The following is a 25,723-nucleotide window of genomic DNA, read 5'->3' as shown; positions in this document are numbered from 1 at the left end:
GAAGATTTTATACACTTCATACTAATCATATTCTACTAGGTTGCATGGAAAAAGCTGTTAAGTGACAGATGGGATGTAACAAATGAGCCAATCAGTGATTGCCAACTAGTTTTTAATTACAACCTCTTTAATATAAAAGAAGGAACCAATGCTTAATAAACATTCTTACTTTCACAACCAATGCACACTTCAGTTTGATGAATGAGGGAAACATTGAGCCAAATTATAGATTTATTGATTTTATATCAACACGTACCAATTGCACAATACTAACCATCTTTTAAACCAGAATACCCACAATGGTATTTGCTGTCATTGGTCCTGTTCTCCACTCTTTTGTGCTGGGGTTAAGTCAACACAGTTCTGCTGGCCATTTATAAACTGGCAAATATACTGTTTTATTTATGGATTTATATTCTGTTACTGTTAGACAGTAACAGAATAAAAAATTAGTCCAGGATGTGTGTACATACACATGTGCACACAGATATGTATCTCCCTCTATACATACGCCTCATATATTTAATTTTACTGATAACTTCAAAATGAAAGGATGAAGAGATACCTGTTGAGCAGTACACTTTTACTGAGCTGCTGGGTTAGACGTTACATTTTTAATTAGTATTTTTAAAGACCCAAGAATGATACCAGACATTCTTGAGACATATTGTTGCTCAAGTGGTTGCTGTGGTTCTTGCTGTTGTGTTAAATAATAGCTTGTACACCTTCATTCAAAGACTTCTGAGGTCAATGGAAAAATTTGTATTCACTTAGGTAGTATCTTGCTTAGCACCTTAAGCCACAATAAAATGATTAATTCTAGGTGAACAAATAGCTGCTGAAGAAGCAGCTAATACAACAGAAACGCAATGGAAAGAAAAAATGCAACTCACAAAGTAATAATATAAATTTATAATTATTAATCAATGAATGAAAAAGAAATTCTTTCTTACCCTTCCTACTAGTACAGGATCTGGTCCCGTATACTCTTCTATAACAAAGAACTGATTCCACACCCAGCCTCTTTTTGAACGATGCAGAACTTGTCCTTCTTTTCCTTTTTCATGGTGCCCATGAAGTGATGGCCTTGTGTGGTTCAGTTTTTCTGTAGTTATGGCATGGCTGTAATATAGCATGCCCAGGCAGATAAGAGCGGCATGTAAACAATTGTCCTCCTTCATTTTTGGTTATTTTGTAGGCACAGGAGTATCCAAGAATCTACCCCTTCCACCTTGGAAGTCAAAAAGTTTGGGGCTACTGAAAAGTTTCAGATAAAATGTTCTGCACATAGGATGCCACCACACATTAAACACATCACTTTAGTGCTCTGCAGCTTCCCAACTTAATTCCTGAAAGAAAGTAAAATGGAGAAGATTGTCAGTTCTTTTATGTCCTTGAGGTGCAATAACGTTTTTTATTAAGCAAAATAAAACTTAGGACTACCTTCGAAAATTTCAAGATAATAAAAAGATGAAAAATATATTAATAATTACAAAATATTGAATAATGACCATATTTGGTGTTTTCTTACATGTAACTGCCACCTTTTAAAATCTCCTGACTTGCTGGTTAGGGCACTCATTTGGAAGTTGAAAGATAAAGAATCATATTCTTTCATGATCCTTCCAAATGGACTTAGACCAAGATGCAAGGTAACTGTAGAAATACCTAATTTATATCTAAGCCCTCCTTAGAGTTTAGATATAAGCCGTTAAGCCATAGGTTTAGATATAAGATAGATACCAAGACACTTGCTTATCAAGAATGGAATATTTCTACACATGCCTGGAAAAAGGCCTTTTACAACCAACAGATTTTGGTCTAAAATAACTACCTATCTTTTTCTAGGCAGAAGCAGTGGCTGACAGAACTCTGAGGACCTACATTTTGGATTTAGATCCTTGAAGTAGTCCTTCTACCTCCCTCTGAGGATCAAGTCATCAAAGCGGAGAAGCAGCATAGATTGCCAATTCTGCTGTCTTTGTGCTGGTGACGATAAATGCCATAAACCAATAAAAAGATATCCAGATACTTTTGATAATATAGCATTGATTTGGCTATTTATTCCTACTTTCCCTGTGATTTAAATTACCAGAATTATAGTGATTTCTTACTTTCTAATAATTCTTAAAACACTACGTCAGAATTAATATTTGAAGCAGAAATTGCATAATACAGTGAAGTATAGTGGCCTTCTATGATAATAGTTAATTCTAAAAGGAAAGGACACTTTTTTCCCCCCAGTTTGACATAGAAAAAATAAAATTGAAGCCCCTAGTATGCACTATTTACTTTCCAAGCTTCCCTATCATTTAACTTTATTAAACCATAGTAAGTCTTTTTAAATACAAGCCATCAAATTCTGTACTCATCCCACAGATGTAAAATGAGTTATTCTGTCCTGTTCAGTAAACACCTCCGGATTTACATCTTGGGGGCAGGTGTAAATTTCACCCCACAGCAAGCAGGCTCTGAGGTTACCTCTTTTGGCCACTTTGTCTACAGAAATTTATCGATATAACAGAATTCTACATATTAAGGCCAGTTCAGTCTGCTTCATAATTGCATTCAGTTAATCAATGATACTGCTATTTCAGATGTAGTTTGCTATGGAGTGTCCTTTGAGCCAAAAAGTCTTCAATGCCATACCCAGTATAGCTAATTACACTGGACAAGTACACTTGCTATAGGCATCTATAGCATGTTACTCATGTGCAGCAGTTAGAGGTGCTTGGGCTCTTGGGCTGTTAAACAGGGTCTACGTGCTCCAAACAGAAATGAAATACAAAGGTATGCTTAGACAGCTGTGCATTTTTAAACCTGCTGTGAAAAAGAATGTAAGTAAACAGCTTACATTAATGGATTTTGGACTCATTTGAAAATTAAACTCACTGATAATTATTCTTCATTAACATCACATAATGGTCTCAACAATGAAAATAAGTAAACAAATATGACCATTATTCCCAAACTTCTCAATACTGTTATGTAAATCAGTAAACGCTTCATAAAGATGCTTAACAATAACAGAAAAGCCACGCTGATACATATGCTGCTTATTATCAGCTATTCAAGTGTGAAGTGCTGGAAACAAAATATTAATCACACATCCATGCTTAATTTACTAATAAGGACTTAAAGCAAAAATTGTTTGCTACCTTTTGTTTCATCCTCTGCATATACATGTATAGAGAGGAAGCAATAAGGCTACATGTCTTCAAGATAAAGAAAACTATTATCTCTCATCCACTACTTGGGCTAAAAAAAAAATCACTAAGGCTGTTTATGGTAATTGCTTCTGGTTTGAGTTATAATGTGAAAGGACTCCATGCCAGTAATACCAAGTTGGCTCTTTAGTAAGTGACCTACTGCTAGATAGGCTGCAATTAAAGCTAGAGCTGCAGGCAGTAAGGTCTCCCTGGCCTCCTCGTGCCCCTCTCGCCTTCTCCCTTCCTGAAGTTCATACTCTCTGTTCAGTTACATAGTGGTCGCCACAGCCGTAAGGCCTCTGACTCCTATGGGCATAAGAAAAGCTAATAGAATAAATCAACAGGGTTCCACTGAAGTCTATGAAATTACTTAAAATTCAAAACAGCTACAGTTCGGCTTTTTATAAACTCCTCTCTTCCTAAAAGGCAAGGTGCACAAGATGCTCTTAAGTTAAAGCTAAAATAAACTTCATTAAAAAACAAAGCAGTATTATTAACAAGAAAGAAGTCCTTTTTTTTCCTCTTTTTTTTCAAAACAATCTACTTAAAACCTTTCAAACTTTTTAATGTTAACTCAGCTGCTGTAAGCCTACAGTTTCCTACTTCTTCAAGCAGAAAATATGGAAAAACAGCTAAACAATTTATAAGCAATTCCTTTTCTCTTGTGGAAAAATACCTCACAATTCTGTAAGTATAGAATACAGATCTGAGGACAGCAACTGCTGGTGAGTGTCCACAAATTCTCCGTGTGCAGCACTTTTATTCAGACACTGCACAACACTACACAGATAGTGAACTGTCAGAATCATTTGCTGTGAATGTTTCTAGTCTTTCTTACAAAAAGCACAATCTTAGAGATATCCTCAACATTATTGTTATTTCTGCACATAGGTTATATTCCTCAACTGCAGCAAAGTAAATGTCAGTGGGCAGTTGACCAAACTGCAACATCCTGATTTTTTCCATCGTTGTTTAGAATTGCACAACATATAATTTTGAAATCCTAAGTTTTCCTAAGAAATCTGTAAAAAAAAAAATCTGCTTCCCATTTCCTTAAACATAGTGGATGCCAGGTTTGAACTAAGATGGACTTTTTCTCAAAAGGAAGAATTCCATTAGCACATTTTAACTGCATACAAACAAATGTTGGCAATTTTGGTACTGAATAATAACTCTATCAGGGATAGAGGGAAAACAAGAGTTAACCAGCCACCACACAAGATGAAATCACATCAGAGAGGCACATGAACACAGGGAGACTCCCAAATGCTGCCCTTGTAAGTTGATCAGTCAAGGTATGCAGGACTGAGAAATGTTAAAACAATATCTAGTCCACACTCTGAAAAACAACACACATGGTGAGGTGTATACACAAAACGTTTGTGTGGAAATAGTACATCTCCCTCAATAATTGTGAGAACATGCCTTTAGGGAACTTCTAGCTCCATAGATAATATGTCTATGCTTTGTACTTGTAGTTGTTACTTAGCTCTGGAAACACAAAGCTACTAAGTCTCAATTTTAACAGAAAAGTCTGTTCTTCTACCATTAGAAAATGAAATCCATCAATATTCCTAATGGAAATATGCTGTTCAACTAATTAAGTACACATCTGTCTACCTGAAAATGATATAACCGTGTCCGCAGGCTGTGGCATGGAATGGAGCCAGGGTCTTGACTGCTCCACAACGCATCAACTCCACTCTCCTCGGGCACCCTCGCACTGCGACCGCAAAGCGCGGAGGCTCTCACCAGGCAGCACAGCCCAGTGGAGAGGCGGCGTTACGGGGTTGTCCCTCCTCTAACGAGCTGCGAGAAAAAGTCAGTCTGCTCTACAAAACTTCACACACAAATCTGAATGACTGCTTATAGATGACTAATAGACAAAAATAAAGAGCCAGCAAAGATTATTTAAATGACAAGACCAGTCGCGGAAGTGAAGTCTAGCCAATTTTAAATGTCTTTCATTATATTTATAGCAAAAATAATCCCAAACATTCATGCTGACTTCCTGTGTGCTGTTAAATGACCATATGCCAAATTATAATAGACTAAACAATTTTTCTGATTTCTCTAGGCCGTAACTTCTGGATGATACATTAAAATAGCAATTGTTCTCAGGAATACACTTGGCAGAAAGCAGTCAAGAGCACAGTGTAGTAATATAATAATGGATGATTATGTTCTGAAATGTTTTGCAAAAGTATCAAGTAAATATAGCAAACCCCCAGTCCAAATGAGATTTTAGCTGTAATTAGAATTAGCTGAAAAGATGAATGATTTATTTTGCAATAATTTTATCATCAGACAAGGAAATGAATAGTTTTTTAATGACAGAATAAATATTGCATCATATTAGTTCTGGAGTTAAGAGTGCCTGAGTTTTGGGCATAAGGATGGAGTGGCAGGGCAGGCAGAGCTGGCTGAGCCCTCCGCTGCCCACGGAGGCAGGGAGGGACCTGTTGTGGCCAGGCAATGCACCCAGCCTTGCAAGGGCCTCTCCTCTGGGTAATCAGGCATAGCAAAGCCAACAAGAACCTGGGCGTCTTTCTGCTTTTGGGATAGGGCTGTTCTGAGCAGCCTCAGGGCTCATACTCCATGGTTTAACCTAAATGGTTAGCTAAGAGACTTGCTTCCTTGAATACTGTAATCGAGGTCATGAAAAATGAGTAGTTCACATGGAAAGAGAGTAGGAAAAAGATTTCCAGATCAAATAATCAGTCGAGTCCCACTGAGCCCATACTGGTTAATCATTAGGGCGTATCACGAATTTAACTACTTTGGGAGCTTTTAGTAAAATACATGAATTGAGGGATGTGGAATAGTTCTGTGCACAACTGTTTCATTACTCCTGTGCATTGGTGAATGTTTGCATAGCAGTGTGAATGCAGGAGTTCAGTCTGGCATGTATTTTTATCCTCTTGTAGATTGCTGTATTCAAATACCTGATGCCTAAGTATTTTCAAGAAATTTATATAAATTAATATGAAAATATTTTTGAAGGATACTAGTTCTTGCTGCAGAATGCTATTCAGCTCTAACCAGTAAGTTTCACACATCTTGATAACCTAACATTTGGTTTTAATTTAATTTTTTCCTGTTTAACAAAACTTTGTTCTCTTCCTTGACTCATTTGAAGAAAACGGTACATAAAGGTAAACAAACAGCCTGGTCCCTTTTGTTTATGAAACAAGATAAAATACTGAGAATCAGTACCTTCCACATTTAACTTAATTATCTCAATTACTTTTTTGTTTTAAACTGTTCTGCATTATCAGACCAATCTTTGAGTAGTTTTTAGTTTAAACTCACTTGTACAACATACTTGTGGAAAAGAAGGCATCTAATTTTATTTACATGAAATAACGTTATGCAATGTATCAAGATCTGCTATACAGCATATCTAGTTTGCATGACACATACAGCAAAACCAGTTCTTAAAATAAATCCTTTCATCCTGAAAAATGCCAAACTTTCTGTGAGATACTAGGTACCCTAATTCTGGACAAGACTAGAATTACGATTCTCTCATTTTTCCACTGGAACTAGAGTATGCCTCTTTTTTCCTTGATAGAGCTACTTATATGGTATGCACAGTTGAGAAAGGTGCAACACTGCTGTATCATCATTTGCAAGGTCTACTTGAAATGGAACGAGCGGAACTGGAGGATGAGACAATGTCAGCTTTTTTAACTTTCAGCTGCACCCCAGCAGTTAAGGGCTTTATGCATGTCTTTCCAGTCAGGAAATCATCCCATTAGGAGATGGATTTTTGCTTCCCCAAATGAACCCCTTCTCACAGGGCAGCACTGGGACATAGAGCTCTATTCATACACCACCAGAGTTCCTTCTCTAAATGCCAGGACCATGGCCTTTACTCATCACATACAAAATAGGAAAACTAAAAACTAAAGAACTCCATACCCAGCAAATCAACTTTATGAATATGACTAACCCCATGAGACTAGTCACTTATAGCTGTATCTACTGGGAATCAAGCATTAAAGGCCAATATGTAGTAGTCTAATGTAAAATGTTTTGTTTAAATGACAAGTGCTCTGATCTCTGATACAGGAAAAGATTTTCATGCTGTATATGTAACTGGTAAATCTCATTTTTCCCAATGTGTAATTCTAAAACAGACCACCAGCAACTAACTGCTTGTGACCCCTTCTGAAACACTGAATCTCTCTTCTTGTTGAAGCATATTTCAGGTCTCACTGGAGCGAACAGCAAATAACCCTCACCTGAATGCAAACTGATATAAAGTCTTTTGTGTCATTCACAAAACATAATTAGTCTTATGAGACAAAAGTATTTATTCCAGAAAAGGAAATTTTTCATATTTAAAGATACCTGGGAAAAAAAATTCTCTGAGTTATTTCACTGAATAATGAGAACCTCACACTCCCCCAATTAATATGCTGCTCTTTTGCACAGGAGCATGATACAATTGTAAAGGATTATAATCTGAGGTTGCAGTTCTGCAGAGCTAAGTATATATATAATTTTATATATGGTGTGCAAACAGCCAAGATTCTAGGGGTATCCTGCTACAGAGGGATTCTAGGTCATGGCAAGATTTGTATGTACTAAATACATAAATAAAATCTTTACAGAACTGGTGATTTTCATCTTTAGCAATAGAAGTTGCCTTAAAAATGCTAAGTAAGTTTTGCAGAATCCTATTCTGAGTTCGGTACAATCCTATGAAAGGAATCTTAATCCTTTGCATTTTTAAATTATGTTTTATAGCACTGTATTGCATTACTGAGATGTTTAAAGCCAATAATCCCCAGCTGCTCCAAAGAATAGTTTTTGAAATGTAGCCATATTTTCCTGTAGCAGCTTTGAGACTCAGTATTAGGAAACCATAGACAAAACCATAAAATGATGGCTCTTTGAAAATAGAAGTCATTTTGCAGGAAAGAGGAAGAAAAATAACCTCCTGACTAATATGTTGTGATATATCATCCAGTATCCACCTCCAAAATCATGGAAGGAAAGTATTTTCACCAGGCTTTGATTTAGTTTGTACTCATTCAAGAAGAGTGAAATTGCCATTTGGTGTACCTCATACAAAGCAGGAGAAAGTAGGAAGACAACTTAGTACATTATGAAGTGAATGACATAGAAATAAGCCTGAGAGAGTGATATTAAAAGGCTTGGGAAATGAGAAATGGCTGTAAACAGAGTTTTACATTTACTTGCTGCCCTGGGGAGATCCACTTAAGATAAATGTGACAGAGGCTGTCTGTTTTTAAGCATAAACTCTACAGCAAAACAACTAGCATAAGAAAGGTAGCCTTATTAAAGAACATGGTGATTGATAGAGTAATTTAAAATAATGACTAAGCTCTTGGTAGAGTTTATTTTAAATAGTAATTGTGTTCTTGTGCATCTCGCACAAACTGGAATTCTCATAATTTCCTGTATACTCAAAGGCCAACATAGCTGCAGCCTATGTCCATGCTAGTTTCAATACGGTTTGCTATTATGTAAGTGGCTATAAATGACACCCTGAGGAGGAAATAAATGACGACTAAAGTCAACTTACATCCAACGACTAATGCTGTACTTACATGCTAAGCCAACCCTAAACATTTGTTTTCTCTAAGAATGTATACAAAGAATGTATACATCTGAATAGCTAAATAACACTTGTGCTGTGACTGACTGTCTGTTTCGTTTATGCCAAAAATGAGACAGAAAGTCAAGATTAAAGAGTGATAACTGAGAACCTATCAAAATCTAATGACTACAGGCAGGCCTATTCAGCTACCAAACCAAACCAGAAGGAATTCCAACAAGCAATCCATTTCTATTCTGATCTATAATCTCTTGCTGAAGGGCTGACAGCCTCCACGCAATCAGAAATCTAAACTGAATCTGAGGTGTTGCACCTACAGCTTCATTTCTAGAGGCAGCTTCAGCAGTGCTGCTGAAATGGCAAACTGTTATAGCATCGTGTGTGGTCTTTAGATGACCAAAGTGTTCTTCTACAAAATGTTTTTCCACTTTGAATATAATTCTACTAGACTACCCGATCCCCTGGTCCCCTTCAATTTGGTCTCCCTCAAGTAGGAAAGTGTCTGATAAAAGATGGCCACTTCGGAAGCACATGCAAACCACCCTGACAGCAGTTTGTTTAAGTCTAGCAACCATTGTGACTCTCATTTAGAGAGGTTCACACAATTAGATTCCCTCCAACACTTATCTTTATAAAACTTGACAAGTTAGTGAATTACTAAGAGCCTCTTTCTTTTTCAAATACATTTGCTAGAGAAAGAAAGGTGAGAGCTGAATTTCTAATCAAAGAGCCTTCTCCTTTTCCAGCTTTCTTGGAGCTGCAGAAGGAAGAGTTCAGATCCTTCAGCCACGCAGATGTAAGGTTCTTTTTGATAGTTTGCTTAACTCTTCCAGTTTAGTGCAATTTCTTCCATAAAGAGCATAAAAGCCACTTTGAGATTTTTTGAATGAACAATTGAATCAATAATTAATTTTTTCATAAGCAGAGACTGTCTGTGAAGAGACCTATTTTGGCTCAATAACATGAGATAATAACATCGGAATATGCAAACACATTCCTAATACGGTGTCAATAGTTCTAATAAGGGAGACCATCAGTGTTTAAGTACCTAATGGGAGGCTACAGCTGAAAGGACCAGATTTAAATTATTATTTACAATCCATTAAATCACAAGATTATAATTCAAACAATATTTGCATGAGTATCTTCTGAGATGTCTTGTTGTAAGTAGTCACCATAGAACATTTCCATTTAACTTAAAAAACAAACACACAAAGAAAATACCACCTTCATTAGTTACAATCTTCCCTTTGGCTTCCTTTGCAGCCCAGCCTGCACTGAGCACAAATCAGAGGAACTATCTGTATTTTCACTGTTCCAAAGCTATAACGACTAAGACATAATTCCCAGTATTATGATACAAAACCAAAAATGCAACAAGAGACACTAAGGTGATGCAATTAGATGCTAAGCATATAAATAGCACAAAAAAGACAGGCTTGTCAGCTTGCAATTAAAATTTGGTTTTCATGCAAATGATACAGTTGCAAAAAAGGGCAAATGATTTAGTATATTTTGCATGAACATAATTCATTTTGAGTTAAACCTGTTCGTTACACATTTGTAACTGATCACATGAAAAACTAATACATTCCAGAGGTTATGGATTGGCACTATTTCTGACTTGTAATTACAGATGATTGTGACAAACACTTCATTTCTATTCTTCTGATAGAAACCATTAACAACAACAGTTTTAAGGCAGTGCCTTGGTACAGTTGGAATGATGTTTGGCGCCATGCTATCATGCAGAATAGGTAAAGTTTAAACACCTTGAACCTCTAGCTGTTCTTGCATAAAAGCCCTAGCTGCAGAAAGTGATATTCCACAGAAAGCTGGTCATGGGAAATTGGCAAAAATGGGCATTTGTGTAATTAGATCAGTGTTATTCATAGCTGAAGCTATGAATCAGCTATAATTAGATCTACTCTGGAAGTGCATTATATGTTTTGGAGATATAAATACCTTTTGCCACTGTTTCTCTGATGTCAAGGGCAAGTCTTGACCTTAAGAGTGCAATAATCAGGACTTGTGGCATATATCTGCATCTTAGATCACCAATATTACATTTCTGCATCTTAGATCAACAATGCCTTTTTTAACCAACGGGACAGTATAAAAGTACTTGAGTGTGAATGAATGTGTGTCCAGCGAGGTAAAGCTTTAGCTTCCAAATCAATAACAGATAGTTTTATCCCTAATGAAGACCAGTGAAGTGTTACTTAAAAATGAGCTTGTGAAAAAGAAAGAGGAAAACAACTTGACACTCGGTAGAACTGCTGGATTGAGAACAGTACAATTTTTGGATGGCATGATCTTCATATGAGGCAAGTACAGGGGAAAGAATTTATATTCATAGAAGAAAAATAGAGACCAACAACAATAATAAAAAGAATTAACACACATGTATATATACACATACATATATATAAAAAAGACTGAAAGCTTCAGTCAAAAGAATAGGATTAAGCATTTTTTTCTCATTAAATATACCCTTACATTCAGCATATTTTTTACCAAAATGTTCTTTTCAAAAAGTTGCCGAGGTATTTCAGTCCAACCAATTTCCTTTGAAGTCTCCCATAATGGTAATTAAATAAATTGTTCTTGGAGTAATTATGTTTTTTCTGGAAAAGGAACTATTAGGGTAAAGAGAGATGAGAGAGTCTGTCACCAAACAGAATCTTTCTCAATACATTGGTACTTGTTACATTTATTGGAAGAAGGATGGAATACTTAGAAACTTTGGACCTTTTTAGTTTTTGTAAAGAAAATGTTGACGTGACAGTTGAAATAAGAAACAAACTAAAATGACTGCTGACAGTCCTGGGAGTGCATAGAGAAAGAAAATGGAAGTTGTGTCAATAGAAAGCTTTTAAAGACCGTATGCGTGAAGCCCAAGAGAGCTAGTGTGAACTAGAAACCCAAATTACCATGTTAGAAGCAAGTAGCTGGTGGACAAGATGAAGGTGACTGAAAGCCCAAGACTAATGAGCAAGTGTGTTGTATGAAATGGCATTCTCCATACGAGCACAAATACATCATGTTTGCAAGAGCATGAGGCTTTGGAGACAGGGTTACTATAGTTCTATTAAGAAGGTTCTGTGTATGGCAATTCATCAGATCAAATACCTCTCATCTCTGTGAATTTTATCATCTTTGATAGAGAGAAACGAGGCTTTCACAGTTCCAAGTAATTGCCAAATAAGTAACTTTATGTTTCATCTGTACTTTTCCTCTTGCTTACAAGTCAAGCTAAAATTGTTAGTTGCAGTGTGTTGCGTGTACCATGAGTTTTGTTTATGTTTTTTCTCAGATTAAGTTTTTTTAACTTTGCTAAAGATTCCCCTTTATTTGTGGAAATTTGCCATATAGCAACCTGTAGCATCCACTGATTTAACCATCAGAACAGGCTGGCATAACCCCCTACCTTGTTCTCTGGTCTAGTCTGGTATCTCACACTTTATAGACTTTAAATGCAATATTGATGCTTGCTGGTTTTGTTCACGTTACAAAGAATCTGCAATTTTTAATTTAAAAGCCTATGCAAAACTCCAGTGGGCATGTTTTTCTTTGTGTATAATACTGAACACTCCCATCTTCCTTTTTCCTTTAAATCTCTTTGGTAAATAATATAAGGTTCCATAAGACTAACTCATATGGATTAGTATTTGAATTTTTTTGTGGTGTCTTTACAATATCACATCCAAGGATAGCGACGCAGTGCTCTTCTACAATGCTAACCCTATATTTTCTTGCCACTTCGAAGACCAAAAGACAGTGTTTTCAACTCAAAAGCTCACAAGAGTGAGCAAAAGGAAAAGGAATTATTTGATACCATTTGTACTTCACCTACAACCAAAAATAGCTTCCTGGAAATCCAGTGGTCAGAGAGAATAAAGCACCAGACAGGCACCAGCTGGAGAAAGTGGATCTGGGGATTCATCCAAGAACTGGGAACATCTTTCTGAACAGACAGACATATTTCTTGTTCAGATGTAATGGCTGTCAGGGTAAACATTGCCTTAAAAAACTTAGCGTGATTTTTTTTCTAAACTCTTAGTGCAAATTTTGTGGACCCCTTCTGGCTTAAGCTTCAGTAAGTGAGCTTAGAATCAGACCCAAAGAATGATAAATACATACTATAAGCAGGAAGAACTCATTATGAAGGTCATACGCAGGCACTTATATTATGCTATGCTATTTGTAAACACAGCTATAACTAAACCCAACTAGAATACGTGACACGAATGATTATGTAAGAAGAAGATTGCTAATACGAATGTTTACTAAATGCCTATTTAATAATGGGGTTTAATTAAATAGTGTAAAAAATAATTTTCCATGTGTAACATGAACTTGTCAAATTTTCAGAGCTTGGTAAGCCAGTAAAATGGTGTTACCATTGCTTGCAACATGCCAAAGGCTGTGTGCGAAGCTGACGGCACAGGCCTCAGGACCCATTAGGACTTGTTAGGCTCCGTCAGGACTTGTTTTGGCCTGCCTGGGGCTTGGTTTTGGTTAACTTATTTGGCTGTAACAGCTTATCTAAGGACCAGGTGACTATTGCCTAATTTGTTTTGGCTTTTTTTTTTTTTTTTGCTTAGCTTTAGATGACTGTGTGTTGTAATACAGTTGGTTTATGTATATATTTGTAATGAATACATAACAATTTGCTATTCTATATAGAACGAGCTATCTATGACCCCCCAAATAAAATGCAGCATAGAGACAGGCATGGGATGGTATGAGGAGATTTGAAAGTCCAGGTACAAGACAACAGTGGAGGCCCCAGGGCTGTAAACTGCTCACCAGGGGTCAGCTGCTGGCCATTGAACGAATGCAACCTTGGAAGCTGCACGAAACCAGTTTCAGAGACAACACAGAGAACAAAGGACAATATTCAGTATATGTAAAGCACACCACGCACAGTAAAACTGGGTGTAATGTGGAGCTACAGACCAATGAAGAAAGTGCAAGGTGTGGAGATGTGGAGCATGTTAGCAAATGTAAAAATGACTCCAGGTGGATTCTAGAGTGAGGAGGAAGAAGGAACCATCATTGTATCGCTCTGAGACGCAAGGGCCCTCCATCCCCATCCCCACCTGAAGACAACTGCCTGAGAGGCAGCTGATGGCGAGTGTGACACCAGAGAAAGGGTAGATACTAGAAAGCCTGTGTGTATCACTTTTAACTGTACATAACTTGTATAAGAGCTCAACACAGGTGAACTAACTATTCTTTGGTTAGACTGTTAAGACTTTAGGTTGACAGTACATCCTTGGCTTTACGTATAAGTTTTGTTCCTTTGGCTAAATGAGCTCCACAAGCTGTAGCATAATAAACTGATGGAGACTTCAAGCAATCTAGTCTGAAACCTCAATCCAACACACCAGCAACCGCTCACAGGCAAAGTAGTTCAGTTGAACAAAGGACAATGTTGTTAACCATGTGTGAGCTCATGTTAAAGGAAACAGAGTCTGTGCTGAAAGGAGGTAACGGCATGTGGGGAGCAGAATTACCTTGGAAAATGACTGGGCCAACAGAGCACCAACCTCTGCTTAGGAGAGTTCTTTTTGACAGTTATTAAAAAAGCCATTACCATTCTATTGTTTGCTGGGAAGTTTTCCCACTTCAACATTTAATTGATCTTTATGTTTGTTAAATGAAAGCACTTTTTAAGCAAATCAAATCACTACAGATCTGCAAGGAGAAAAAAGGTCATTCCAGTTGATGCGAGGTTTCTTGAATCCACAACTATTGTATTCTGTTTATCCTGCAAGCAGCAAAGTTGCAGTAACCACTGGGTCACTAGCTTTACTGTGAAACAGCACAACAGAGTCTTTGTTGAGCTTTCCTTGGAGTGTGTCATTGTGATTCACTGAAAGACTGTTCCCTGTGATGGGGCTGCTCTCTCCCGTGTCTTATGCAGGGCAGAGAGGGAGAGAAGACGGTACCTTTGGGCATCTAAACAGAAGAACGTAGCAGTGAAGTTTGCAGTTAGTACCCAGTCTTGAAAGGAACAGCTCATTAGTGAGTGCTACATGTTTGTGCAAACACGTTCTCTTTAAAAATTAAAAGAAATATTTTTCTCTCCACCGTGCTGCAACACATACATGTTGCCCGCAGCGAAAGTATGAAAACAGCTCAGGAGGTTGAGGGAGAGTCTTTTGGTTGATTTGTTATTTTTGCTTCAGCGGAGCCTCGGTTCACAAAATATAGCTTATAGCATGAAACTAAGCCAAGATAGCCAGGAGGCCTCTCCGAGTGACCAGACTTTTGAGGTTACATAATCTGTTTTTCTGTTTTGGGGGGAGAGAAGGGAGAATGGGAGGCCAAGTACCCAAGTTCTCTTGTAGAAATGGGTATAAACCTGTAAAAGTACAAGGGGATCAGATTCCAGAACCATGACTTTTCAGTATTTTAGGCTGTTGTTTCTAAAATAAGATCGTGTTCATAAACAGAACCAGAGAATACCCTGGAGGGTCAGTCCTGTAGTTGATTCCAAACATTACATTGGCTCAGACTCCCCCTTTTCTGGCCTCTCCTGTTATCCCGTTGAATTCATTAGAAGGTTGTGGCTACTGGCCAAAAGAAATGGTTAATGCATCCCAGAGCCCATATTGTTTGAAAGATCTTCTGAGACAGGAATTTATAGCATTTCTATAATAAAACTCAGATTTCAACATTAAAGTATAAGTCTGTATACTTGCCACACATACCAGAATTATATAGAAAATCTGAACCATGAAACTCTGAGGAAATTAGGAAAATATGCAGTAACATCTAGAAAGAGGCCATTAGGACTTGGTTATACCTTTAAGAACAACCTTAAGCAAGAGATAAATCACATATGATGTTACACAGGTAGTGGCAATGGACCTAACAGAAATGCCATTGAATCACAAATCCTTTGGTTTTGCCACACTCAAGTATAGCAATTTTAGACTGGTCTAGAGCAGTTATTGCCTTAGATAAGAAAAGATGGGATTGAGTCCTGATTTCGCCCTCACCTTGCCCCTCCATGCCTCTACCCATCTCCATGAAGGTTAGTTTATTCTTTGATGTAGCTGTTTAGTGTGTTCTATTCTATTCTCTTTTATATTATGTTTGTTATTATGCATTGAAAGTATAATGAAATATGTGCTTTCCATCCCAAAAGAGTATGTATTAATCTTCTGCAGGAATTACAAAGTATTGCTTTTATAGACAAGAAACTGCATAGCCTTTTCCTGTAAAGGATTAGAAGTATAGACTTTGCCTAAAACCTTGGAACAAACCTTCATTTATGAGACAGGGGAATCATTTTTATTCCACTACATGAATTCAGTGGGCTGCCACAGGCCAGTCATAATCTGTTATTGTTTCCCTGCAACCTTGTACTATTAATTTTTCTTTTTAATGAACTGTCCAGTCTAGTTTAGCTATGGGAACTATGATGGAGCTGCAATATAAATGGTTTATGTCATGCCTTTGTCAAAAGGCTTTCCCCTACAGCACTAGAATGTAATTGAAAAGCCATTTTAAAATAAAGTAACTGAATGGTTGCAAATGCATCTTGTCAGGAATAAAGTGGGAAAATCCTTTGCATTACATTAGATTTTACCAATCACAACTTGTGTGACTTTATTAGTGTTTATACAGATTAGTAAAGCCACATAAATTGCATATGTTTGCATGGTTATATTAGCAATTATTCCTGAAAGATACTGAAGCCATTTTTAAGAAGTTTTTCTTCCACTGTGACTGACAATGCAGTAATTGGCTTCGTTAAATACCTCAAAAGAATTAAATCTACTAACTTTTGTTTTATTTTATAGCATATAGAACATGCCCATGTTTGAGAGAGCAAACTAGCTTCTGAGTAGAATTCAAGACAGTTTTTGTTGCATAGGAAACTTTGAATGGCTGAGTACATGGTAATCTTTTTATATATAAGTGCAAGACACATAATGTAGTTTTCTCTTATGTTTATTTTTTCTAGCCCTGGATGTGTGTGTTTGTTCTTGGAGGCCTGATGGTGTATGTTTTAATAAATGCTACTACTGTTATTGTTATTATTAAAGCCCAAAGAGAGCAACTATAGAGAGCATTTATAGTTAAAGCTCACATCAGTTTTTTTCAATAAATTGCCATCAAAATTGTTTCTGAAATACTTTGATTTAGCTTTTGGTTCACACTTCTCACCTTTAAAGTAACTATGGAAATTTTGTCAGAAATTTATTTTATCAGAACACGTATTTCACAACTAAAACCAAAATATTTGAAGTTGTTTTGGCTCACAAGCAACTGGATTTTTGGTGAGTTTTTTAGTCAAAGTATCGATCTTTTAATGCCTTTTTCTCCTCCTATGGCCAGCCTCTGCAGTTTGTGCAGTGCAGCCTCTCCTTTGCTTAGGTAAATCTCATGCCTTGGGGGCACCTCAGGAGTTGCCTGTGATTTAGCCCAGCCAGGCTGCTCCAGCCCACGGGGCAGAGCACGCTGCAGCCCAAATAGGGCTGGGATTTCCCAGAAGGCTGGGAAAATGCAGAGATGAGTCTTTGATGACTCAGTTGTTTCAGCATTTGAGCTGAAACAACCTTTTTGTCACTGAGACCAGAATTTCAGTTCAGGTACAAGTTAGTTGTTTCCAACAACAAACTACACATTTCAATAAGGTCAAGATTCTTTCAAGGCAACAGTACTTCATAGAAATAGTTTTCTGTTAAAAAGCAGATAGGAAAATCTAAAATGTCTATATTATGAGGTATTGAGAATATAAGAGATAGGGCAATGTGAACATATTTCCCCACTTGATGCTTTTTAGAAGTCTGTAATTTATAACAAAATAATCATTCTTCTTTGGTACTTGTTTGACCAGGAGCTATGTCTTATAATTATTCTAACAATATTTCCAAAGTTGTTTTAGCTCAAGCAAGTCTTGAAGACCACCAGCAAAGCAGAGGTAACAAATTCAGAGTCCATCTCGTTACACAGACTATCTGAAATGAGACTGACACAAGCAGATTGCTCTTAACATTTCACTCTCAGGCCTTACTTTAAAAAGAACATGAGGATTCGATGTACTTTGGAGTGTCATCCTACTAAAACCAAAGCTTTTGTCCTCATATAAGAGCCTATTTCGTTTAGACTACTAATATCCATGCAAAAATATATGCAATAAGCTAGTCCTGCGGATACACTAGGTGTTTGTTCTGTGTTGTAGTTCTGTGAGTTGAAGTTGAGAATTCAAAAATTTAGGTCTTAAAACCTATATAAATGGCTAGTTGTATAGAAGTGAAGTGAGACGCATAATACAGGTTAAAGCAGGCAGTTGGAGATGTAACACTTTCTGTTCAGATATGTAGGCCTCATTAAACATGCTAGCACTGTAATAAGACAGGCTGATTCTAAGTAACCGAAAATTAATCTTCTTTCCACATGGCATTTGTACAGAAATAAAACTATACAGCAGTTTCCTTCCAAGACCTATTTTGTATGTCAGCAACACCATGTTTTTCCCATTATAGTCTAGGCTTACTATGTGAGAGTTAAAAACAAATAATAAAAAGGATGTTATATATGAAAGAGGCAAAGTATACATTATACAACACTGATTTCTATATCCAGTAAGTGAACCTAAGTTTCTCATCCTATATGAGAGGGACTTTTAAATATGGCAGTATTCTTTTTTGGGGGTCCCATGGACCCTTTATTCATATATAATGCTCTTCAGAGTAATATAATGGAGAAGAAATTTCTGTTGTGCCCACTCTCACTCCATCTAGAACTTCAGTATAGAAAATGCAAGCAGTATAAGAAGGAAATCTCTAGTCAGGATATTCCCACTTAATAGAGTGACTGGCCATGTCCGGTGTGACTGAGTAGCCAAGCCTATGTTATAGCTCCAACTGAGCTCAGTAGTGCCTTTCTGTCTGCCCTGTTGTTCTTTGTTCCATTAACAATAGTTAAACATGAATATTTACCTTCTCAACTGTTTGATTATCTAGATACTATAACAGGAAATTTGCATTCCTGAACAGGCACAGCTGGAAACAATTTAAGAAAGATCCTTCAAAAGAAGAGAAGAGAATTTAAGAAGCATATGGATGCCCAGGTTTACATGATAATCAACAAAAGGGGTGCTTGTTCCTCCTCTTTTGCAGGGAGGCACTTCACACTCCAACCAGAGGGAACATCCCACAGTCACTCTGCAGGAAGCTTTCTTTCAGAAATGATTTGCTTGAACTCTGAAATGTAAAAAAGTCTACGAAAATAGACACAACTGTTTCTCAGATAAGACATGAAAAAAACTTGAGTAGGAACCCAGTTTGTTGAATTCACTTATCTCATATACTAGTGAGAGTGATGAGCCTTCAAGTTTTCCTTTAAGGTTATTCCTCACAGTCCTTTAATTTGTAAAAATTAAATCTACTTGGAAGTGTAGCTCTGAAGTCAAGAAGAAGAAGAGTAGAAAGAGGCCTGAACTAAACCTTGAAGTGAGATATAAGAAAATACAGAAGAGGCGAGCTGAAACAGTGGTGAGAAAATTCACATAACTGTGCATGGAGGGGAGACTCAGAGAAATTGAACACACAACTAATTTAAGATATTTTTGCTATGTCTTCTTGATACCCATATATGAATTTGAAACCTAGTCAGGAAGTCTTCAGTCAAACCAAACACTCTTTAACTTCATTCTGTTGAAAAGCTGTATCTGAACAAGAACTGAGCATTGTTTGCAAAATTTGGCCCTTGTGTTTAGTGAATGACAGGACAAGAATCTCACATGCTGAGCTACAGCTCTTCCTCAGAAGCAAAGGAGCCTACACATTTCCCACCTAAATTAAATTGAATGCTGTTGGTATCACTGTCAAATACACCGTTTCAGCCCGATACTAATCGCTGCAGTCTGCCTTAACAAGTCGGTGGATACCATAAACACATATCCTATATAGCTGCTCACAAGGATGTTTAAGTATATGGCCCATTTGGCTGCCAGAAATAAGATTATCATCATTCAAGGACATTTCCACAGAAATGAAGCATCTGTCAAGCAGGACTTGAGTGCATTGAATGTAAAAACTGTGAATGAGTCAGCTAGACAAAGAGCTTTAATATCCCGGCTTTGTACTCTTTATTCTAGACAATTCAGATGGGATCATGCCTTTGATTCTGGAAAAATGATAGTATTTACATATCTATTTTCTATTACATTTAATCTCTTACTGTGTTAATTTTAAAAAAGCATGGATACTCCTGTAAGTGGACAATTCTCACCTCTGCGGAATCACTGGTTTCAGTAATACCACAACTGAAAGTCACAGAGGATATGAAAAATTAAAGGCATCAGAGCACCAGATATACTATCTTTAGGTCTAGGGTTTTCCATACTGCTCTATTTCCACGCTTTCCAGTCGCCTTCCCTGAAGCCCAAGAGTCTCCACTAAATTCTTTTTCTAAACCAGGTCTGAGCAGTTATATTAAGCTCAGTGGTATTGCACAAAATATCAGAGAAATAAATCAAATATGGAATTGATCACTCACTCATGTAGGCCTAGAATAAGAAAAGTATGAGTCTTTTTGACTGATAAAATCAAGTTGCAAGCCTAAATATTAGAAAATTTCTTATATTTCTGTTCTTCAGTGCTACATTGCTGTGGGTTTTCAAGAGGTTCTGTGATGTTTTAAACAAGAAATTAAACAAGTGTGATCCAAAAAATGCACCTTATCAAACCATGCTTTACAGACATAGGAGGATGGTCAGTGTCCTACAGCATCAGCTCTCCTGATGGACAATCAAGACCAATGGATGAACTCTATGATGCATGAGAAAGACTGGCTGACAGCACACATCAAGTGAGGGATTAGTCATTGCAGAAATGTTCCCTATATTGTACACATATTGTAGGCACTATAGAAACAAGAGACTAGCTATGCATATCTAACATCACTCAGAAGATCATACATTTGAACGTACTACTTACCTTCACCCACTGGAAACTTGTTGCCAATTTATGTAGCATATTCCACACATTTGAAATGCCACTTAATGAGACTACGATGACAATGCAGGTATAAATTTTCTGCTGCCTCTTATCCAGCACTTCAGCTCTGGCTGCAAAGAATGAAAAGTTCATTTGAAATCCAATGCAATGCTGATACCATAATAAAAGAAAACTAAAGTCTAGCCTATAAACTATCACAGTAGCCTAAAGAGAGTTTAAAGACTAGCAATTAAATAATACTTATAATTCCAAGGAGAAAATTAATAAATAGCTTTTTACCTTAACAGACTTACTATTGCAAGAATGTTCCCATAACTAAAATGCCGGAGGCCATATCAAAATTCCTTCACATCTTTTTCGTTATCTCCTGAAAAAACAGAGTTCTATGGAAAAATCTGTTCTGGGAACATTATCCAATACAAGACACACTGTAGGGAAAAAAAGTAACAGCTGCAGATACCATTAGCCAACAAGATGTGCTTTGAACATTTCTAAGTGCTCTAAAGGCATATTAGAAAATTAGTATTTTTACCATTATGATGGAGAAGGGAGTAGATTATTTTAGTAAGTAGAACTACCACTACAGTAGGGAAAAGATATCTAGGATAAGACATTTGAAGGCAGAAAATGAGCAAGAGGTGCCTCTGCCTGTAAGAAGTTGTTTTGATGGTTAAAATTCTTTCACAAATGGGACAGTGAGTTGAGACAGTCTGGATAAAGGATGCAGAAACAAAAAGAAACCAGCTGAATCATTTCTTACGAGGTAAGTCTTTTCTTGAGTTTAAATTAGTAAGTTAAGAATGCTCACAGTTTCACAGAGCAGTCCCTCATCATCCTGTGTGTTTCTGACATGTTCCCACACAAGTAAAAAATATAGTTCATGTGACTAAATGCAAAAGAAATACTCAGTGTGATCTATTGTTATGTACTGATGTAGACACTGTATTTCTTGTGCTCATTAGATACCTTGATAGACTCTTAAGTGGGTACTAAATGAATCCTAGGACTAGGATTCATTCTAGCCAAGGAAATCAGGCTAGATTACCTAGTACTTTCAAATTTATTAATTGAGAATTTCTGGTAGGAATTATTGCAAAATAGCCTCTGCAATTTGGGTTGATACATTCAAATCAGTAATCTTCTGCAGTATTTAACTGTTGAAGGTGTCTCATCTGTATCAATCCTCCATTTTATATGCACTTTTCAGCCCTGTTAAAGCAATCAAGTTTTCCTTGCAAAAAATCATAGAATCATAGAATGGTTTGGGTTGGAAGGGACCTTAAAGGTCATCTAGTTCCAACCCCTCTGCCATGGGCCAGGACACCTTCCACTAGACCTGGTTGCTCAAAGCCCCATCCAACCTGGCCTTGCACACTTTTAGGGATGGGGCATCCACAACTTCTCTGGGCAACCTGTTCCAGTGCCTCACCACCCTCATAGTGATGAATTTCTTCCTCACATCTAATCTAAGTCCACCCTCTTTCAGTTTAAAGCCATTACCTCTTGTCCTATCACTACATGCCCTTGTAAAAAGTCCCCCTCCAGCTTTCTTGTAGGCATAGTTCAGCAGCACAGGCCAAATTTCAAAGTTGCTAGCAAAAGTGTTGAGGAGAAATGAATAGGCATTGACTGACTATTACATATTCAACATTGCAATATTACATGAACATATTTCACACTTCCTCCATCAAAGGAAGAAACAAAATCATGTGGCTTCTATTGCCAGTTGTGACTGCAGATATTGTGACTCGCTGTTTTAAAACTTTGTGATACACGTTCAATAAAAAACACATTCCTATAAAGTGAATTTTGTTAAGGTAAGCTCTATGAGGTAAGGTACCTTTTGTGTGATGACCAAGTCACTAATATAAAAGCACTTGGTTTATACAAATACTCTGCACATGCAGCATATTTATGCAATTTGCTGTGAAGTACATATGGCATTTAAAAATATGCTCATTTTGCAAGCAAATAAAATTTTTTCCATAGAGGACCCTTTTGAACTAATTCACAATTCATATGAATGAATGATAAGAAAGACTAAAACTGAATAAAATTTCTCATTTTGATAATTTGTTCAATATCTTTACAGTTGACGACATCTTTACAGATGACTTTGCAGCTCAAGATTCCTTTTTGCCCAAGACATTTGAAGTTGCTTAGATAAGTATTTCTCAAAATATCCCCTTACGTATCCCTATGGTCTAATTTTTTCAAGATTTGCTTTTGCTTTTAAAAGCAGCAAATAGTTGATAATAGATACAACCTGTCCTCAACCTGACCTGCTACACTATTAAGCTTTTTTCTGTACGTACACCCGACCACCAGACGGTGAAGTGCCCATGTACATAATAATTTAACTGTCAAGTAGAGGCTCCATTTTCCAGTTACACTGCATTTAAACAGACATCAGAGGTTACAAATCAATATTTTTTGTAGCACTAATCATTAGTTGAAGCAAATAAATCTTCATATTAACATCAAGCAAGGAAACTCCTCCAGATATTAATTTTCATTAAAAACATGATTTAAGACTGCTGAATGATTTCCATCATTACTATAGCATAAGAAATAGTTTAGCTGATTAATTGATACATAGGTAACAGATATTACTTTTACTGCATATTATGTTTTTATTTTCTTATTTTCTACTGCAGTTGAATATGGCTTCAATAGTAAGGTTCTACTAACTCTATAACCTTTACAAAAGGGAGAAAAGTCAAAAGAAAAATAACTGCTGTATTTAAAACTGCTATTTCAAAGTCCAATTATAATTACAAGAAAACTCAAAAAAACAGCCATTAAACAGTTCCAATGCTCCAAATAGATTTGACACAGTGGCACTTTAAATCAAATCTCCTAAGAAGATTTTTTTTTTGTAAAATAAGCCGTGGCTTCAGAGTCCGTTTATACAAAGTGACAACTTGAACAATTTTGAAATGTTGCTAGTTAGAGGGGAAAAAAATACCCAAACCCATTGTCTCTATGGTAATTATTTCACAATGCCTGATGTTAAATGGGCAGTCCTATGGCCTAAGAAGCAGCTGAATCCTGCATTGTCCTTGCATGATAAAAAGGTTTGAAAGTCTGAAAAGCAGAGGAACGGAATCTCACAGCTTCTTAGACTTCCCTCTGAAAGGGCCATTGTAACATCATCATAAATCCTGGGCTCCCCAGGCACTTGACAACTAAAGCAGTGGACAATAGAATTCTTGTGTTGAACAAAACACTCCTTGTCTGCCAAAGGGCTTATCTGCTTCATTTACAAATGTCTTTCATTGTACCAAAATAATTCCCTATTAGAAAAACTATTAGGAACAGAACTAAATAAATATTCACAGCTTTGTAGTCTGTTTGGCAAAATGAATAAACCAATACAATCAAGGAGCATGCAAAATATGAGATTTGAATCAAGGAAACCCAAAACAACCCCAAACCTCTATTTATTTTCCTCTCTTCATTTTCCCTTTTCCTGATTGCAGGGAATTACACTGAATACACATTTGTCTCTATAAAAAAGACCTAGGTACATTACACTCACTAAAAGAGATGAAAAATATTAGAAATCTGCAAAGATCTCAGATTGGAGCAAGATTGTACCCAACGTGCTTTTAAAGCTAAATATTTCCAGAAAAGCAATTACAGAAATAAACATGAGAACACATCTGAGAGTTTAATGAAATAGAGACAAAATACTTACAATCACAAAAGGATTTAAACTGTGGATTTATAACTACATATGTTTAGGTCCTTGTTACTGAGAGATACAAAGGCATTAGGGATCGGTTTCTGAAATGAAATGGTGCCAGATTATTGCAACTTTTTTCAAGCCCAGTGAAACTTCTGGCAGCTATCACAGAAATGAGTGAGACTAAAATATTCCAAATATCTCTATATACGCAACTTCAAAAAGCATTTCTAACATAGTTAGAATTCCATTGTATCAGCTTTCCACATAAACAGTTATCTGATTCCAATTTACTACAAAAGTTCTTATGGAAAGACAACTTATACCATACACAATTATTAAGGAAAAACCCTACCAATCTAAAGTATTGCTCAAGCAAACAGTACTGACCATATTCCAAGTGCCAGAGTAACCTGCATGGCTGAATTAAAACCTCAAGAAGTTGAAACCTCCTGACTGAATTATTGATCATAAACTAATTATTCAAATCCAATATGGAAACAATGTTTTTACACAGCCAAGGCAAATTGGCTGAGTGGCTGAATAGCTTTTTTTCCCATGTCTAATTATTACAAGCCTACAAAACATACAGGTATTTCTAATCTGCATATTAAACAGATATTCAAGTGGGAAAATTAAATATTCAGAATGCACACAATAAACAACAACAATACTGTTAAAAATGCAAAAAAGACTCTAACAACATTTAAAATAAAAATAACGCAGGTTTAAGCTCACAATCACAAGACAGAATCCAAGATTTAGGAATATGTGAGCTTTCCATGGTTCTACCATGAATTTGCAGTCTGACCCTGCCACACACTACTTAACCTTGGATCCATTTCTAAAAGTGAAGAAAGGCATACTATAAACCATTTCACTTATGAAAAATGTACTAATCAGTATAAAAATCAGAGGAAAGAGGTCTGAATTCAGTCCTCCCACATGCCAGCTGAGTGTCTCTACTGTTTGGGTGCAGAGCTTCACCATTTTTTCTCTCACCTTCTCTCCTCAGTGAATAATTAACTGTTCTAAAGATATAGGTATAAGTTCTGATTTAACATAAAGTTTAAACTTGACTTCTCGTATGCCATTTTTTGGTGTTTGCTATTCTATGCTATGCATCGCCAAAGCTCCCCTCCCTATTGAAGCTGTATCATTTGTATAAATATAATTTGCATAAAGTTATTCGGATCATTTAGGCAATTCGCAACTCAGGAACATGTCTTCAGCGATATCTGTTTCCTGC

The 25,723-nt window shown here is 36.6% G+C and overlaps 1 protein-coding gene across 7 annotated transcripts in view; it reads right to left on the bottom strand.

Moving 5' to 3' along the window:
• CDH11 (cadherin 11) overlaps window positions 1-25,723 on the bottom strand; it is an 82,917-nt gene that overhangs the window by 20,422 nt on the left and 36,772 nt on the right. Inside the window, exons 2-5 of one of the 7 annotated variants that reach the window (XM_075510840.1) lie at window positions 21,080-21,153; window positions 20,766-20,896; window positions 11,299-11,438; window positions 954-1,349 (exon numbers count right to left, since the gene is read on the bottom strand). In XM_075510840.1, coding sequence (XP_075366955.1) covers window positions 954-1,181 — 228 coding nt within the window. In that variant the 5' untranslated portion in view covers window positions 1,182-1,349; window positions 11,299-11,438; window positions 20,766-20,896; window positions 21,080-21,153. Of the gene's footprint in view, window positions 1-953; window positions 1,350-1,884; window positions 1,907-11,298; window positions 11,439-20,765; window positions 20,897-21,065; window positions 21,154-25,723 lie in introns of those variants that run through there. The other 6 variants (XM_075510842.1, XM_075510838.1, XM_075510837.1 and 3 more) reach the window with 6 other exon arrangements.

The sequence above is a fragment of the Mycteria americana genome, chromosome 8, assembly GCF_035582795.1.
Source record: "Mycteria americana isolate JAX WOST 10 ecotype Jacksonville Zoo and Gardens chromosome 8, USCA_MyAme_1.0, whole genome shotgun sequence".
Lineage (NCBI taxonomy): Eukaryota > Metazoa > Chordata > Aves > Ciconiiformes > Ciconiidae > Mycteria > Mycteria americana.
This window is presented reverse-complemented; position numbering and strand designations above follow the sequence as displayed.